The following is a 19,796-nucleotide window of genomic DNA, read 5'->3' as shown; positions in this document are numbered from 1 at the left end:
TAACACCAATTCTTACTTTACGCTAACAACTCGAACTTATAAAGTTTAAATCGAATGCCACATTTTTTTATTTTTATTATATCTAAATCAAGTTAAGGCCATTTGTAAAAATTTTTTTGATATTGCCAGGCGCGTTATTTGCAGACTAGGTATAAAACAATACAATCTTGCTGAAAATTTCGAAAAATTGATTTCGTCACACCTTCTATAAGTGTACTTGTTAATTAATTACATGCTTTAATGATCGATCAATGATAACAATGATCTTTAATCGTTCCTTAATGTATAATGAATCAGTTCTATCTGTAATATTTATCGTTTAATAGAGACTTTGAACCTTGAAGTGAGAAATTATTAAGAAAACCTTTTAATATTTCTAGGTGGTACATGATGGAAGATAATAACCGAGAAATTGTGTATGATGAATTACTAGGCAAATTATACCCAATTTTATGATTATATATAAAATTATACAAATTTATGATTATTATAAACATTAGTTGCAGTCAAAACACTTAATAAAAAAGCTTTGATATAACGGAAAATAACCGTTATTATGAAGCAGGAATATACGCCTGGATTGAGTCACCGAAGTTGCAAAAAAATATGCGACTGAAATTAAGAGGTGTAATAAATTAACAGGTGTATAATGTGTATTTAACGGAGCTATACGAATATCACGTTCAGGTTGTAGGAGTAGCAGCGAATACGAGACTCAAGTATACAGCTGAATATTTAACACGAAATCAATATTAGTTTCTAACAAGAGGCTTTAGAATAAACACAATTAATTATAAGTAAACTGTCGAGGAGCTTTAACAAAATTCCATTGCTCTTTCTATTGCCCTGCACATCGTTGCAAACTTATTCAGGGCAAAGGCAATCCATAATCATTGCAAGAATTTGAAATAGAGCAATTCTAGGACTTAAATCCGTTATGAATTTATTTGACTAATTAAATTTTATAATTTTGCTTAGAACACATCCCCACATAAAACTTCCCGTTGTTTTTAAAATAAAAGGTCATTCATATTAGAGATGTGATGATTCAAGTTTCTCTTTATAATTTCATCGTATATAGTAAATAATTCAATCTATTGCGCTCTGTATATATATAATTTATAACTCCAAGGAGTCATTCTTACGGACTGCAAACGGTGATTGCTTATACCAAGATCACATCAGTTGTCAGTCAGTTCTACAGCCAGAGTGAGTGCCGTAATCGTGTTTGGGTGTTACTATAATCCTGTAGGTAGACACACCCAAGACAGAACATTCCTGTGTCGGGAGACACACCCAATACAGTGAATACTCTATAGTAGCTATAGACACATATAAGGTATAAATACTCGCACAAACATCTAAAAATACACCGCTGTCTTGGGTGTAAATACAGCGCATTAATACAGCGAATACTGATACAACTATATCCTTATAAAAGACTCTTGCAGCTATAGACACATATAAGGCAGAAAATACTCGCATAAACACCTAAAAATACACCGCTGTCTTTGGTGTAAATACAGCGCATTAATACAGCGAATACTCATTCAACTATATCCTTCTAAAAGACTCTTGCAGCTATAGACACATACATGTATAAGGTAGAAAATACTCGCACAAACACCTAAAAATATACCTCTGTCTTGGGTGTAAATACAGCGCATTAATACAGCGAATACTCATACAACTATATCATTCTACAAGACTCCTGAAATTGTAGATACCTTAAGGGTATTGGGTATTACAGGGTATTGTAGTCCTGCAAAAAGTATAATACCCAAGTCAGCGTAGCGTATTCTAGTCAACTACACAAGAGAAGCAGAAATTATAATGCTCATGCAGTGTCAGCGGCTGTCAGCCATTCACAGACCACAGCTTTTACATAGAAAACTATGCACCAAAATTTGTAGTGTAATGTGATAAATTGCCATAATGGATAATTTCAATATTTATTTTAATAATAAATACTTGCAAATATTTTTATCTTTTATCTCTAGATTTTCTTCTGGATTTTTTTTTTGTATAGGTTTTTTTCACAGGAGCTACTAACATATAACCATACTAATTGTTCATTTCAATTGAAATGTACAAAATGCCAGTGAGTTAAGCACGAGGAGCTTGCTCACGAGTCGTATCCAGGCTACGTATAGGGCCGCGCCCACTGCCCAGCATGACAGCTAGCGAAGGTCGCACCAAACCTGTTCATTCCGCCAGGGCTGAGAGAAAAAAAAAACTATCCTTGGTTGTCGCATACACTTACGATGAAGTTGCGCAACAAAGTTACGAAGTGGCATCAATTAGTTGGCGCCAGTTATATGGTTGAACTCTTTAGAATTAAAAATAAATTATACTTTTTAACTATTTCAACAGAAAATTGAGCACCGTCGAATTTCTGGCGCTGAAATTTTGGTCAACGAAAAAAAATGAATTAGGCCGGTGCTTCAATTTCTGCCATAATTAATAAATAAGTATTTTTTATTTTTTCCCTGCAACAGTGATTCCTAATCATGGAGTAATTCAGTAAAAAAGAAACAGATTTAAATAAGACCGGTCCGGATGGGCTGGCCTTTTTGGGTTCGGGATCCGAGCAGCTTTTAGCGCCACAAATAGCAATGCTAAAAAAAACAGTCTTTTCAAGTCACCTTGAGCGTTAGATAACTCGAATGAGACAACCGCGCAACAGCACGCAATAACTTTTGTCCTCTTAAGTACGAAGTCGTGTTAGATTAAATATCGTCGTGAAAATTAGAAGTGAATTAATCAGTTGCGTAGAGCGAACACGCTGAAATGACACGTTGGCAACATAGCACCAACGTTAAATTGATCAACTTCTACGATTTTGATATCGATAGAAGTTCATGTTCAGTTCTTCATTTATCTTATCACGGATTGAAATGAAATAGATAATTATGGAATATTTTATCAAAATATTTTAGAAGGAGGATTTTTCCACTAGAGTTTGAAAATATCGAGTTCTAAAGCATTTCACTAAAGTTGATGTTTAACTTGAACAGAAATTTAGTCTGACTTGAATATCCTTTCAATATCTGATTTGTTATGATCGATACTCGAATTTTTAATATCTAATTAAAAGCGAAATTCACTAAACCTATGAGCAAATTTTTATGAAAAATTATTTGCAAGTTTGTTTTTAAACACTCGCGATTATGATTTTGCACAGATATTATAATATTATTACCATTATTAATATTATTATTATTACTATAATTATTATTATTCTTGTAATTATTGTTATTATCATTTTTATCAATATTATTATTCTTATCGTTATTATATAAATATTACGCAGTCTACAAAACTTACTAAGCGACAGCGCAATTTTAGATTAAGTATTCACACAAATTCAGTTTATTACATTTATTTACACGCTAGAGCCTTTATAATGCAAAAAAAAGTTATGCAAGTCATTGCACGGTCTGCTTACACATTTGAATACGACCACAGACAATAATTCTGTCCCCTCACTCTAAAAAATCTTACCACAAACACAATATCAAAGCCATTGCTGCATCACGCAATTAAGATGGGTAAAGTTGTCTAGAAATAAGAACCTGCGAGTTTTTTCATGTAATCTTTTGTAGAAAAAAAAAACAAGTTTGCTGGGAACAAAAGGCATCAAGGAGATCGTCGGCGCCCAGTGACTTGCTATCCTCCGAGCCATCGACATCTATGATGGGGCTGATGAGGGATTAATATTTGTGATGATGGGGCTGGTGAGGGCTTAATATGTGTGATGATGGGGCTGGTGAGGGCTTAATATGTGTGATGATGGGGCTGGTGAATGGGACATTTGGGATAATATGATTAATAATGGCTTTATTTGTTGTAATTAAGCTGATGAGTGACGTATAATATTTGTGATAGTAAGTTTCGTACTTCTTTGGCGTAAGGGCTTTTAAGTTGTTTAAAGACTTGTGTTCACGATGCAATTGATCGATGCAATCTTGATATTATTTGAAAGAGAAAGAAACAATTTTAAATTAGCTTTACTCTCACAATGCTGAACTTTGCGACTCCTATTCTCCAAACGAATTCGTTTATTTTGGTTTAAGAAGTAGCGGCCTTTATTACGGCCTTTATTGTCCGTATCTTTTGAAAATTTCAGGCGCATTTTAGATATATGAGTGATAATACAACACGCGTTTGATTTTCTAGTGTTTGTAACTTTATTCATCTTTTTATTTTGTCTTGACTACTTAGACGATTTATGATCAAGAAAACTATAAACATGCTAATTACAATATATTCAATATGTTAAGATGTACAACACATAAGTTCTGCAGGCAAGAAGGAATAATAATGGGCTAGAATAAATAATCCATCAATTATACGTTGGAAACGTTTACGTTTGGCTCAAATGCGCCAAACAAAATTAAATTGATCGACCGTTATATGTACTGACTTGTCCATCGCGAAATTTCCCTCCGGCCGCGTGACGTGATTAAATAATGACAATCAAGCAGTCGATATGATCTCTCTTCGTTCCTAAATTCAAACAATAAACTGTGATAAGATTAAGAATCGATACAAACAGTCCTAACCCAGTAAAAAAATCTTAACCTTGTATCACATATTAACATATATTTGATATTGTGTAGCTTAAGATTTCAATTCAATTCTGGCGTTGAGATTCAGTGGTTAAGGTGCCATTTATTTCATATGTTTGACAATAAAAATAAAATATAATAATAAAAAATTTTAGTGCAAAATATTTTAATACAGTCAATGTAGCTGCCAGTCAAAGATTAGAACACGCTGTTGATCTTGAGAAACATGTTTGACCTTCTGCCCACATTCTATAGTGTGTTCGAGTAGAAGTAGATATTTCAGTGGAACCAGACAGGTTCAAATTTGTAATAACAGTCACAGAGAAAACACATATGAACTACATTTTAAACTTCATAAAAAATTCCGACAAACATACTCACTTCATTGGAGATAAGCTAAACATCACAAACACCCATAATAATAACCTGGATAAACCTTGATGCCTTTCACACCTGAAGTAAAGTGTACCGTCATACGAAGATAATAAAGTTGAAATTATTGAGATATTATCACGCGCGGACCCAACACATGGTGCCAAATATATATAGATATTTTTTCAGAAAAGTTCGATATGGAAATTTTGCCGTCAGCTTAGGATTGACTTGAGACTGCATAATGCAGCACAAAATGTCAGCTCCGATTGGCATGTATGGCAAAAAACTCATGCAGGAACGTCAGTATCAGAACGTCAAAAATATATTAACAGGAAAATTTGCCATGGGAATAAAAAATCTCAAATTTAGCTGAGTGTTACTGGTTGAAAAACGATTTGAACAGACAGTCTTTTTTAAATAAGATGATTCAATGACTTTTAACCGTGGGTATTATGATTACTTGAACATTGATTAATATGAACACGGCAAACATATGGCTATTATTTACGGTAAATATGCGTAGTTAATCGCGCCATTCAGGTTGGTGCACTCACTGGCATAAAATATTGGGAGTTTCTGAAACAAGTTCTGAGAAAGACTTGCATTTTCAAAAAAAAAAACTTTCGGAATAACACTGAAAATTTGTATTCCTTACTTGTAATTGCAACAAATTTTATAATTTCCGAGTTTCAGGTTCTTCGAATTTAGTTTATGATGAATATTCTACTCCCTTTACTGATAAAAAATGCACGTATTATTGGACTAATTCCGTTGCAGCTGATGCAGACGCTGATGCCTGCATCAGCCAGGTCGTTGACCAGCATCGCACTCGACCTCATCCCTGAACTGGAAACGCTTTTCTCAGAGGATTCCCCGTTCGTCGACGACTCTAACGCTGTAAAACTCACTCCCGAGACGGTGAGTCCTAACAAAATAATTTAAAATTAATTTGTTTAGAGACATTCAATAAATCAGCGATTAATTAAAGAGGTACAACATCGATAGAGAATAAAATATATGGGGTGTAAAAATCGGTTTAGTAAAATTTGAAATCAGACTAGGTTCATGAATTAATTCTCGAAGATCAAAGAAATATCGTCAGCCAAACTGTAACAGCTCCGTAGAGTCGTCACTTCTGACACTTCAGTAATGGTGTTCAAATTATGCAGAGATTTGACTAAATATTTCTTGCTGTGCTTTATTATGATTTTATCGCAGGTTGTGCTTTATTATGTTTTATCGCAGGTTCTGATGTGTTTGACTTTGTAGTAAATTGAGAGAATTTCTTTATTTAAATTTTACGATATTTCAATTTTACGACGACTCGGGATTTTTTGAATGAGTTTCTAAAGGTCCAGCTAATTAAACTATTTTGTGTTCAGATCGACTTCGCATCGAACATGTTTGCAGAGTTCCTTCCGGCAGTGCGGGAGGCGATGAAACAGCAGGCTGTGGCCCAGCAAAGATCTTTGGATCCTGCCGTGGATTCTCAGTTCGACAAAATAGGCAAGGTTATGCCGAGAATCATACGACTTATTGGAGCCTTCGCTACAAGGCCACGAGTGGACCCCAGTGTTGAACCAACCTTGACGGACTTCACAAATACAGTGGTAGAAGAAGCTCGCAGTACGGCGTCAACCGCCCTAAGGCAGGCTGCAGATCAAATCACAAAAGCTGCTGAAAATGTGGCAGGGAACACGAAACTGATTGGAACTCCCGTTGAACCAACGAAATCAGCGGTTCAACAAATACCTGTTTTCGAAGCAGAAACTTATTCTCAGAATATATTAGCAGAACCTCTCCAGAAATCATCGGCACCTGCGGTAACAACTTTCGCTGCACAAGCACCTAGCGCTGTGGTGAACTCATTCGACTTCAAATTTCCTTCTATACCTGGTAACCCCGCTGCCGAGCCAGGTCAATTACCTTCAGATGGATCAGTTTACTACGCATTACCAGGAGGAGGTTACTTTTATGCCACAGGATTTGCTAGGTAATAAGCACATGGCATTACATATCTGTTTCTTGTCTCAGGATACATACTACAAAGTCTTCAGAAACTCATCATTGAAAAAATTGTTACCCCCAGATGCAATTGTACGAGAAAAAAAATCGTGAATTTTTTCGAATCATCGTTAGCTTTAGTTGAAAAAACATGTCATGTAATATTGCCATACCCAATGTTAAATGCCCTCCAGTGCCATACCAATTACCAATGACACTTTTTATGTCATTAAATACGAATGGGAATAATGGAAATAATTACACTGGATTGCGATCTTAAAAAGTAACTTCAGTATACCAGAAATTTGTGTAACATGACCATAGACCGAAAAATTAGTATGATGTATTCTTAAAATAAATCACTGACAACTGCACGATTAAACCGGAATGATACTTCTACATGAAAACGGAACATACAGAGTAAATAGCCCAAAATAATTCAAATATGTTCCCATGGCTGAAAGTTTTCTTTCGTCCAGTGCGCGCTTTTCAATACTAATATTAAAAGAAAATAGTGGCATTCAAACATGTAATAATCGACACAGAAATGCGTGTTCCTAATAAAATTTGAATCTTTGAAATCGACTTTGATTAAAAATTTTATTCTTTCTGATTAATTTTCCGATTGAGACACGTCTTGGACGTATTGCAACATCACCAACAAAGCAATTGATGGAATTGGCAATAACTTCTTGCTAGACAAAATTTACTCATGTTGAATAATATTCAATAACGTCAGACGCTAATTAATATAATACTTTGATCCACTTAATTCATCGGCGTCGAAAACTTTTACAATGAAGTGAGAGGTGCAGTCCATGAAGCAAGATCAATCAACCGCATTTTGAAAGATTAATGTACTGACATCGACGATGATTATCATCAATCATCTACAAGTTATTGGCCAATTTATTTTTTTCACACAACACAATCTTGATCATTAATCTCATCTACTTCTGAAAGAGGCTGTCAATAGTGCGATCGTCATTTATTAAGTTGACAATGTGACGTAATTCATCAAGTTGACAATTGTTACTTTTGTTATGGCCATAGAATATACCAAAGGATATCTATATAGTTATGAATAGAGACTAATAGCTATAAAGGCTATATGCAGGGGCAACGCAAAGACCAGTGCGCCATGCTTCAACTAAGGGAAAGGAAGTCGTAAGTTTTCTTGGAAGGCAGAAATAAAATAATTTAATTATTCATATAGTAAACTAACCACGTCTCAAAGCGAACAAAACTGCTGTGTACATTTAGCGTCATTTTAAAAATTTTAAATGAAGCTAAAACCAATCTTGGCAGGAATGTTGATGGTTATGAGCACAGGTAAGTGCAAAATTAAAAAAAATAATAAATTTAAATTATTCAGCTGAAACCAAATGTGGGTCTTGTAATAAAAAATTATTTGAATAACAAAATAATAATCGGAATTATGATCATGATGAATTTTGATGTGAAATTGTAAATATTTTGGTATTGCAAACACAATTCTAGAATTCAATTTTCATACAGAATACCTTGCGTACGAAGCTCAAAGACATGAAATTAACAATCTTGATGTTAATTTCATTTCACGATGAGATTGTTGAGTAGAACCAATTATTTAAACACTCACATTGATAAACAAAATTATCTCTTTAATGTTATGAGAATTTAAAAGCAACGAAGATGTCAAGAAAATGCCCCTATAATATCATTACGTGGCAATTTCTTTGCTTTTAACTTCCATGTTAGTTGGTTATTTAAAACCTACTGTTCTAGACATACAGCTGAAAATGTCATATAAACTGTGAGATAATTTCAACAGCCAGAACTGAACTCTAAATTTGATAACAGTTTCAGTTCTTCGCGCGCAAGATGAGCGATTCGTCAGGGTGCTGAGTTTCCAAGAAGATATTTGGAGAGCAGCTAATGCTGAAACTTTCATCAGCATCAATTTCTCGGACATCGCGGTGGGTGTGGCAAACAATGGGCAACAATTTGTTCATCCGGAATTATCGTACCAGGATATCTTTTCGTTCACGAAAAAAAACAATCATGCAGCGAAGCAAATTTGTTAGTTAGATTTGCTACTATCCAGGGGCCATACTTACCAAACTCGCTAAGTGAACGTAAGTACTTACGCTCTATTTTCTTGTCTATGATTGGTGGATTTTGCTTGAAATGCCGTCAATGATTGGCTGATGAACTTACGATCTCTTAACTTTTTTTGAAAGTATAGGCCCTGATCCATTATTGCGATTCGCACGGCTATTGTCCTTTATTATATCACACTCCGATGAAATTTATATATTTTATATATTATATACTATATATAATTATCATCCGAATAAATTCTAAATTGTCAGAAATATAAAAAGATTGAATAAATACTTTAATAAGTTTTCCGAATAAGGGATGGGAATGGGTATAAAGTTCAGTATATTGAATGGGGAATTTAGTTCCTTTTACCTCTTCCATTTTATATCAATATAAAAATAAGCAAAACTTCATATTTTTTAGAATATTTTGCTAATTAATATATTGGGGCAACCATGTAATTTAATATAGAGGAATATATATAATACATTGTGATAGGATAAATAAAATTAGCTTTATTTCGTTAGAAATAGGATAAAAAGGATTCATCATTTGATAACGTTAAAAAATTTCGATCAGTGTAAAAATAAAACCTCTCAACTTGAATTTCCGTACTTCGGCATATTACTGAATTTTAAATATAAACTTCATCCACAATCTAGGAAAACGGTGCGACTGTCGAGAATTTATCTATTTGCTACTGGGCCTCCTTCACGCTACTAACGGGCTATGTTATCCACTTTTCATACGCCACCTCAAGAGAGGATCACAATGCTTTGACTTTCTGTAAGTTAAACATAAATTGGCATCATCTACCAATTTGGCTCATTACATACAGTTGCATTGAATATTGAATGAAATGAATAAACTAAATAAACTAAAAAAGTTGAGGTTGGTGGATAAATTCTAGGATAATTAAAGTCTCTAGAGGGAATCACAAAGATACGAATTTTTATAACTTTGATTGGCTCAGTATAAGTTTGATAGATATAAGATAAGATACAAGTTTGATGGCTCAGTTTAATGCACTGAATGAATAAACCGAAAAGTTATAGTCATTCAACTTAAATCAAAGAGGGCGACACTTTTATTTTCAGTGATGACGGATACGGAATACATAACGTACTACAATTCACTGCGGTATGTAGCGGTTCCTAAAGGTTTCGACCATCTTCGTTTGAACTCGTGGTCATGCTTCTGCCACCTACTGAACGGTGGTGAGTATACGGCCTGGAGGGATGGAGTCAAAATTTTAGACACAAAAATTGACCAAGCTTCACAACGAATGCCTTTAAATGGGACATTCATTATGGGTCAAGAACAAGATCTCCTGGGTGGAGGTTTTAATGCTCAAGAAAGCTTCCGAGGGAAAATCGCTCTCCTTAACATCTGGAATTACACCATTGACCAACAGAAGATCATGGAAATGAGCGAATGTCGTTCGATTGGGAACGGGAATATGTTTTCTCTTCAGAAGAACGCCGTAAAAAAGTTTAATGTCTCAGAAAACCACGTCTCGATGACGGAGTTCTGCGCCGACGAAGACGACTACTGGTTGCTAGACGGTCCGAACACCTTTCAGGAGTCGGTACGTTTGTGCCGCGCTTTTGGGGGTTCCTTGCACGCACCAAATACCAAAGAAGCTGTGACCAAACTCTACGATTACATAACCGATCCAAATTGCGTCTGCAAATTCATCACTAATGTTATTGTCGGCATTACTGATGAGAAAGAAGAAGGAAATTGGAGCACGATTGCAAGTGGAGAGACCATGAAAGAAAACTTTTTTCTGGTTGGTGAACCGAATGGCGGTCGAGGTGAAAACTGCGCCGTCATGTCCAGGAAAGTGCCTGCTTTTATAGATTACAATTGCGAAGAAATTTGGCCGTATTGCGCTCCATGTGTGACGTATCGACCTCTAAGAATTCGTGGCTTGTGCTTCAACTCTGAAGCGGAGACTTTCATGGATCTGAAAGGATATGTTAATGAATCCATTTTTATCCGTGGATACTATGGAATCAACATCCACAACATGCTAGGTACGAGCGAATGGCACATTTTCGATTCCAATTTGCAGAAAGTTATTGCAGAAATACATCTTTCATCCGACGAAAATTATCCCATCGGTAGGAAGATGTGGACGTTAAAATCAAAAACTTGTAACCACCGCGAGGGTTCACTTGTTCCGTTAGTTATCAGTCCATGCAACCGAGAAGAATACGCGTGCAAGAATGCAGACTGTATCCCTCGTAGCCAGCTGTGTGACGGTGTTTCCGACTGTGTAGACTTATCCGACGAAAACAGTTGCAACATTCTTGGAGTACCTGAAGGCTACAAAATTATTCGCCCGCCCGAAAAAGAATTCGGTAATACTGGTCCAATTTCCATGTCTGTTCATGTCGATGTGTTGCGGTTCCTGGAAGTGGACGACATCCGGAACTTGATAAACTTGGAGGCCAAAATTGAAATGAAATGGCGGGACCGACGTCTCACGTATTACAATTTAGGCGACAAGATTGAAGACAACGAGTTGCCGATAAGTGACTTGGATCGGATTTGGACGCCAACGCTCGTTTTTCCTTCAGTCTATAGGGGATTAATAAACACGATCAGAGAAGAGTTACACGTTTTAAAAAACGGCACTCGCATGCAGGACGACTTCAACTCCATCCACACGAGTAAGTCGGGCGAGGGAAATATAGTGCCTATATATAGGTATAGGTTATAGTTATATATAGGTTATAGTTCAAGACCCTGTCATATAACAGATAATTCAGCCCAAATGATCCTTGTAAAATTAATTTCACGACATGACGAAATGAATTCTGAAAATCTTCTTGGAAAACTCGAGGAGAAATTAGACAAAGACTGATTTTTATACGCCCTGGAAAATTTCAATTGAAATTATGTACGAAATTCCAGTTCCTTTCAATTTTAATTCACCATGTAATATAATTATTTTTCAGATTTTGAATATGCAGGGGCGGCAGCTTACTTAGTAATCCAGAAGCACGTAAGGTATGAAAGTTCTTAACCTGAGAAGACTTACTCATAGCATTGCAAAGGGTGGTTCTGTGATTTTCGTTGCCCACACAAATTGAGACCAATGTAATCGTATTACTATGTTCACAGATTAAGACTAATTAAAACATTTTATTAAGCTAGCTTCACTTAAACTCGCTGCATCAATGAAAAAAAATTATTCATCTTTCTTGTGATTGAGAGCAAATTTTAATTTGCTTCTTTACTACTGAAAATAAGACTCACAAATTACTTTTTTTCTTGTCTAATTAGCGGGAAGTTTTCGTGTGTGTTCGACGTGTTCCGGTACCCGTTCGACGTTGGTTCCAAAGGCCGGATCCCTTGTGAATCAAGTCACGAAAAGTTCAAGAATCGGCAACAGGCCATGGGCCTATTTCTTCAACGCCGACACTTCTATTCTATTCTAAATGTGGGTGAGAAATAAAATTTGACTGATAAACTGATAGTTAGCTGCGAAGTTACAGATTATAATAAATTATAGCGAACATATCCACAATATTAGTAGTGAGATAATATTTTGTAGCATTAGTGGGTAAAATTGTGTTAGTTCTTATGTTTACGTGTTCAACAGCTAAGAGTTGATAGATGAAAGTTACAATAGCTTGAGTTCTATTCAGCAGAGACACCAAATTTAAGTACAGAACATATTTTAATAATTTATACGATCTGCCTTTCTTTAGTTATTTTGGTGATTACTGATATGATTATACCATGACAGCGGCACAATGCACGGACTTACAGTGGACCCTGTCTATAACTTACATGTCGAACATTTTATAATCCTGGAACCAGTGATGATTTTAAAATCAATTGGATAGCCTGTGATTGCCAATAATTTTCTTCACCTTTAGCTCGGTGTTTGAAGAGTTCCTAAAATTCACGCTTGATGCAATTGCTGTCATGTTCTGAACGTTGAATTCTTTCAGTTTGTTAGCGCCGGTGTAAACAAGCGAGAGTCTGTCGTTTGTGAACGTCACGAGTCGCTCAGACGAGAAGCCGAGTCGCACCAGCAGCTCGCAACGGTGCGCGTCGAACGGGTACCGGAACACGTCGAACACACACGCAAACTTCCCGCTAATCAGACGAGTAAATTGTGAGACATACTTTCAAAACTAAAAGAAGTAAATTGAAATTTATTTTCAATTGCGAATATGGTGTGTAATACGAGCTTTTTTCCCTTATTAAGTGAATTTGATCAATTCAGTGTACTTACCAAACTATTCTAACGGTGAATTTATCCTAATCTAAAGGAGTAAATTATGTGGCTTTTTTATAGAATATTTTTACCTACTTTTCAAATACGTAAGCAGCACCGGTGTAAATCAATTATGTACTCGTATACGTAGAGCAGGAAGGCTGGGTGAACTTTAAGTTTAATTGTTTTCAATGCATGTATGATTTGTATATTGTAAGGCTTTTGATTTGCTCACCTAACATGTTGGGTATTGACCAGTAGTCCTGATCCTCGGTTGAACAGCGAAGCTGTGACACAACGAAATATCAGTAAATTTTCTATTTCAGTGTCTATTTGTATGACATAGCCAAAAACACATGAAATGAAAAAATTAATAAATTTTACTGCATAGCTTTTTGATCTACGAGGTAAAGTAATTTTCCCGGACTTGTTTGAAAATAATTAAATTCTGCAACTGACCTCTTTCAACCGAGTTGAAATCCGACAGCATTCCAGTTCCCAGTTTACTGACATGGACTTCAGATGAGAGAACAGAAACTTCCCCATTGTAAGCTGAATAGAAGATTAGTGTTGGTTTCCATACGTAAGCTTCTTCTTCTGAAGTCAGTCTATTGAATTCAATTTGATCTTGGAGATTTCTAAATGTTAGGCGAAAATCATCCCAGGTAAAGTGCAAAACCATTTCTAGTTCAATGTAGCTATCGGAAGGATTAATGTTAGTTAAACGCTGTACTTCGACTGAGGTTTTAATGTAAGTTGGAATCGAAGTTATTTTTTCAAGGCTAGGTGGTCTGACTACTGAGTTCTCGTCCTGCGCACGTAGGACAACATTGCAAGAAAATTCGTCTGAACCGTCACGACAGTCCGACACTCCATTGCAGGCGAATTTGAACGGCAAGCATTGACCAGAGTCGCACGAAAATTCGTCATCGGAGCATGACGAAAGACTCAACAAAATCGAAGTTCCTTTCACAAAACCACATTGGTTCCGTAACAGAACCCACTTGTTCCTGCCGATTGGAAATTTTTTCTTATTAGAAACTTGGACTAGCGCAACTGACTGGCCCAGAACTGCATCATAAATAAGCCATTCATGATTTGCTTCCATTCGATGTATAATCCAACCACAATAACCGAAGAAATATGCTTCCTTATTAACGTATCCCGAGAGTTCAAATATAGATTCTTCCGCTGATGCAAAGCATAATCCACGTAGTCGCATGAACCTGCCTGGCACTCTTTGGCATACAGCGCACGACACTCGGCGATCATCACACGCCCAGTCATACCAAGTAGGATTTCGAACGAAAAGACCGGCGCAGTTCTCGTTCTTACCACCATCAGGTTCAGGGTAGCCGAAATTGAGGTAAGTACGACAGTCACTAAATGATATTATTTCAGTTTGATTTAGCAGGCGACTCCAAATATTGACTTGTGCTATCCTTCCTCGTAAGATTTCGCTTTTCGAAAATGAGCCTGAGAGAGCATCCTGCTCTTGCCCGATTATTAAAGTCCCATTAAGAGGCAAACCTTTGAGAAAACTTTTTGGCTCTTCATCTGTGTAAGTGAGGATTCCATTAAGATACACTTTGAAACCATATTCATCACTAAAAATGAAGCAGTAGTTGATCCAAGAATGGATTTCTATGGTAGCTGTGAGCAGGTACCGTTGATCTCCAAGTTGGTTATAGTTGTAGGCATGAAAGTTCCGTGTTTGAACTGTAATAACAGAAAGCACCAATGGATTAATATAAAGTCTCTTAGAAGTCGGCGTTTCAATGGCTAACCAACTTCAAACAACATAAATTTTCACAAAGATTCGCGTATAAATTCATTCCGTAAACGAAATACTCGCATAGAGTTAAGGCGTTGTCCGTGTCGTCCGATGTGGCGTAAGATACGTGGATGACGACAGAATTCAGCTGCTGTAGTCGGACCCAGTAACATATTGTGAAGTCCTCCAGTAAATTGGGAACATCCTATATATTCCATCGTGAGACGATTAAATTGTGAAAAAATCCTGTTCAGTGATTAGGTGCTGAATCGGGAATATAATTGTTGCGATCTAATTCATAACGCAGTTGTGTAATAAATTAATTAATGCTTTATATAGACAACCTTTTATTTCATCATCAAAACATTATCCTACCGAAGAATATAGTGTCGTGCTTAATTTAACAGAGATATTTGCCAATTACAGGGGACTGAGGGATTGTAATCTAACCTATTTAACTGCAAAACCTCATGTTATGATATATACTTGTTCAGGGTAAACCATAAGTATTTTGAATGACGAGTTGAAAAAGATGTAATTCTAGAATATGGAACCTTTGGCTTCATTCCTACATTTGCATACAGCATGCATTTTACTGGTGCAGCGAGAAAATATTGCCTATTATTGCAACACGTTCCGGTGAAACCAATGCCAACGTGCTCGCTGAATTTGAATCTCATTCCGCTAGGGTTTCTTTCAGGCTGAATTTAAATCTCGTTCCGGGAGGGTTTCTTTCAGACTGAATTTGAATCTCATTCCCCTAGGGTTTCTTTCAGAAATATACGTATATGATCATTGGTCAAATGAAATTAGAAACCTAATTTTAAATACTAAATCGAATAAGACTCGATCTCTACTCTTGTAAACCGCACTTGTCTTGTGGAGAAATTATGCCTCAGGAAGACGTCAGTGCGCGGTGGCTGCCAAATATCATCTTGTAGATAATAAACTTTGGTGAACTTTCCTGAAAGGCATAAACATTTATGCTTTATTTGGACAAGAGGAAATAGAAGCTCATGAAAATTAATGTGACTGAGATATAAAAAGTACAATAAAAATTCTGTTACTCATTGTATCACAAGACTTAATAGCAGCATATGCTACCGATACAGTATCAGGCCAGCAATTCATGGCAGAACCGACAATCAGGGCAGGGATTCAAATCTCTTGATAAAGCATTTCATAAAATTACATGCCCAGTATGGATCCTTCATATAAATTTATCCGAGCTACACATGGTGCCTACTTACAATCCCTAATATTTAAAATCACTGTCAGAACCAAGCACCTACCTGCATGGATGGAAGACAACGCACACGAAAATATGGAGTGAATAATAATTTGATGCACAAGCGATGAAAGGAGCGTAGCCCGGCTACGGTCATCACATTTCCTCGACATTTTTAGATGATGTCGATTAATAAAAACCACTAATAAGACACCGTACGCCTTTGTAGAATTAACTATTAAAACAATTTCTTCCTTATTCAGTGGGTGCTATTTGGTTTTCACTCCCTTGGGTAAGACGGAGAATAGCGTAAAAATATGACTTATTTATTTCATGAATAATTGAAATTTAAAACTGTTAAAAGAATTTGAAGTGAAGCTACCTCACTCTTTATTTTCTGTGCCAAATTAATGTCCCTTTATTCCATAGATACACCCAAATTCTATTTTAATTTTATACTTGTTCAGAAATACACAGCCAGAATGGCCTGGTCCTTCTCCTCGATAAACATGAATATGTGTGAGCCTAAGGACATTTTGTACGTGGACATCAAAGAATTTAGGCTTCCATAAGAAGTCTAGATATTGCATTATTCATAATTAAGGCACCGTGGCTTTTGCATATAACTTGCAATACATCATTCATTCGTTCTCGTCTTATTATAATTAATAGTTTTCTGACTCGACAGCTGAACTGCTATCGACGAACCCTTCATCTTTGCCCGAATGGATGTGGGCCGTTGATGGATGTCATCGATTTGCGATTGTCATTCCAGAACGACTTGAATGAGTGTGCATTAATTCACGAATGAACCCAAATTTAATGAGAGATTGATTCTGCCAAATGAAGCTATCGATTCGACCAATTTGTTGTAGTAACGAACCAATGAAAAATGAAAGTCATTATAGCCCAATTGAAAACTTAGCATGCATGGAAGCCAATTGACAATGAATTAATATTCTAAATAATTTATAGCGCTCTCAATCGGATAAATATTAAGTATAGAAACAAGTTTTCAGTCGTGAATAACTCATAGGTACAAATATTCTCAACAAATTAAGTGAACATACTGCGATAATCATTGCCGTGTTGGGAATCGGCTACCGGTTTATAGTTCTAATCATTGTGCATAAAATAATTGGAGTTTCTGAATCGAGTTCGGAAGAAGACTTGCATTTTCCAAAGAACCCTTCGGATTAACATTGAAACAATTTGTAATCAGTATTTGTTCTTGCAACACACTTTTAATTTATGCGTTTCAGGTGCTTCGAATTTAATTTACAATAAATATTCTGCTCTCTTTACTGATAAAAAATGCACACATTATTGGACTCATTCCGTTGCAGCTGATGCAGACGCTGATGCCTACATCAGCCAGGTCGTTGACCAGCATCGCTTTCGACCTCATCCCTGAACTGGAAACGCTTTTCTCAGAGGATTCCCCGTTCGTCGACGACACCAACGCTGTAAAACTCACTCCCGAGACGGTGAGTCCTAACAAAATAATTTAAATTTAATTTGTTTAGTGACATTCAATAAATTAGCTTTTAATTGAAGAGGTACAACATCGATAGAGAATAAAATATATGGGGTACAAAAGTCGGAACAATAAAATTTAGAATCAGACTTGATTTACAAATCAATTCCAGAAGTTCAAAGAAAACATAATCAGCCAAACTGTAACTGCTCCGAAGATTTGTCACTCCTGACACTTTTGTAAAGGTGTCAGGAGTGATAGTGCAGTGACATATTATGCAGTGATTTGACTAACTATTTCTTGTATTGCTTTATTAAAATTTTATTGAAGGTTCTGATTTATTGATGAGTTCAAAGTTATATAAAAAAATTTCGTTCATTCATCGCCTTGTTGACCTAACCATTACAAATTCAATTTTACGACGAATCGGGTTTTTCTGAATGAGCTTCGAAAGACTCGGCTAATTATCTTATTTTGTGTTCAGATCGACTTCGCGTCGAACATGTTTGCAGAGTTCCTATAATTCCTAATAATCGCAGGTGGTAGGCGACAAGTGGGGTGGATCTGGCGAACGTTCAGAACAAGTGAAGCGGAACCGATGATTACACTCTTTCCAATTCTTGAATACTGCTGCCAGCTCTGGACCCCGATCACACTCGGCGCAGTGCGGCAACTGGAAGGTGTCCACACTGTCCAGCGAACCTTCGCTTCCAGGACCAGAGGGATGGAAGAGATGAACTACTGGGAGAGGTTTAGGCGCCTGGGTTTGTACTCACTGCAGAGGAGACGGGAGGGGCATGTCATTCTGTACATTCTGTACACATGGAAAATGATAACCGGAATGGTGCCAAACTTCGAGAGCGAGACCTTCGGAATTATGACATATTCCCACGAGAGAAGGGGGAGACTGTGCAAGATCCCCCCACTACGTAACAGATCCGCAGTTAGATTTCAATCCCTGCGGGAAGGATCACTTTCCGTGGCAGGGCCAAGGCTGTTCAACGCCCTACCAAAGGATCTAAGAGACCCTGGAGACCATCAAGAGACAACTGGACGTTTTCCTGGGCACAATCCCAGATCGTCCTCCCCTGCAACACTACCAGCGGCGAGAAGCAAGCAACAGCATCGTGCATCAGGTGGCCCAAATGAGGGCGGATGAACGATAATCAGAGGCGGCGATCCATCGTGGCCTGGNTAGATGTGTATAAGAGACAGATGTAGCATAGATACCAAACTAAACGTTTCTGGAACTTGATTCCACTCAAGGATGATGGGAGCGACTACATGCACATCTCTCCGTACAACGCCCGGAGGCACACTGAATCAGACCTCGTAGAAACGCTGTATTTGTAGTGCAGGCAGCGAATTAGCTCCTATGTAATTACTGAAAGAACTCCCCTCTGCCCCCATTTCATGAAGTGTCGTGAACGTATAATTCAACGTACAGAGATAGTAGTGGTACCGTTGGATAGGCCAGAATGTCAGCTTTAAGATGAGACTAAACACGTAACTGCAGCATAACTCAAGTAGACACTATATTTAAAGAGCTCAGCAGCTAATTAGTTCTATCTAATTACTTAAGGAACTCCCCCACCCGCCCTCCTTTCATGAAATGTCGTAAAATCACAAATCAACGTACAGAGATGGCAGTGGTACTGTTGGATAGGGCAGAATGTCAACTTTAAAATGAGTATAATAACTGAAAATGTGGAAATTTTCAATTTTAGGGTAGACGCTCCCCTTTTAAAATGGATATGAAAAAAATGAAAGTATTAACATGGTGTCTGTCATCTTTTGACGCGTTTTCAGTGTGCAAGGAATTCGTGAATCATGACCATCAATACCAAGATAACATTTCTTCATAAAAAAACATCCAGAGTGAACAGCTTTGAATAATTGAAAAATTTTCCTATTAATTGTAGTTTATTTCATCCATTGCACCCGTTGAAATTTTATTTTTAGAAGAAAAAGACAGTAATTTGATGTAAAGGTTGAATGAAAACAAATGTCCTAACAAAGTCCATAATTTTGAAATCGATTTTGGT

At 36.7% G+C, this 19,796-nt stretch overlaps 3 protein-coding genes across 3 annotated transcripts; 2 read left to right on the top strand and 1 right to left on the bottom strand.

The window, feature by feature from the left end:
* The first annotated feature begins 5,703 nt into the window (after window positions 1-5,703).
* LOC108677487 lies at window positions 5,704-7,531 on the top strand. Its single transcript, XM_018165710.2, has 2 exons — window positions 5,704-5,864; window positions 6,329-7,531. Exons 1-2 carry the CDS (start codon window positions 5,727-5,729, stop codon window positions 6,941-6,943), a joined length of 753 nt encoding a protein of 250 aa, XP_018021199.1. The 5' UTR covers window positions 5,704-5,726; the 3' UTR covers window positions 6,944-7,531.
* A 2,748-nt stretch (window positions 7,532-10,279) lies between these two features.
* LOC125178831 lies at window positions 10,280-11,625 on the top strand (the record flags this gene model as incomplete). The annotated part of the gene is made up of 1 exon (XM_047883519.1): window positions 10,280-11,625. A coding segment is annotated over exon 1 (1,305 nt), but the record flags the coding sequence as incomplete, so codon positions are not given.
* A 1,258-nt stretch (window positions 11,626-12,883) lies between these two features.
* LOC125178830 lies at window positions 12,884-14,973 on the bottom strand. The gene is made up of 4 exons (XM_047883518.1): window positions 14,940-14,973; window positions 13,732-14,829; window positions 13,508-13,559; window positions 12,884-13,151 (listed from the first exon to the last, which is right to left on the bottom strand). The coding sequence occupies exons 1-4, from the start codon at window positions 14,971-14,973 to the stop codon at window positions 12,884-12,886; spliced, it is 1,452 nt and encodes a 483-aa protein (XP_047739474.1).
* Between the last annotated feature and the right edge of the window lie 4,823 nt (window positions 14,974-19,796).

This window comes from Hyalella azteca, unplaced genomic scaffold (genome assembly GCF_000764305.2).
Source record: "Hyalella azteca isolate HAZT.00-mixed unplaced genomic scaffold, Hazt_2.0.2 contig13134, whole genome shotgun sequence".
NCBI classification, from domain to species: domain Eukaryota; kingdom Metazoa; phylum Arthropoda; class Malacostraca; order Amphipoda; family Hyalellidae; genus Hyalella; species Hyalella azteca.
This window is presented reverse-complemented; position numbering and strand designations above follow the sequence as displayed.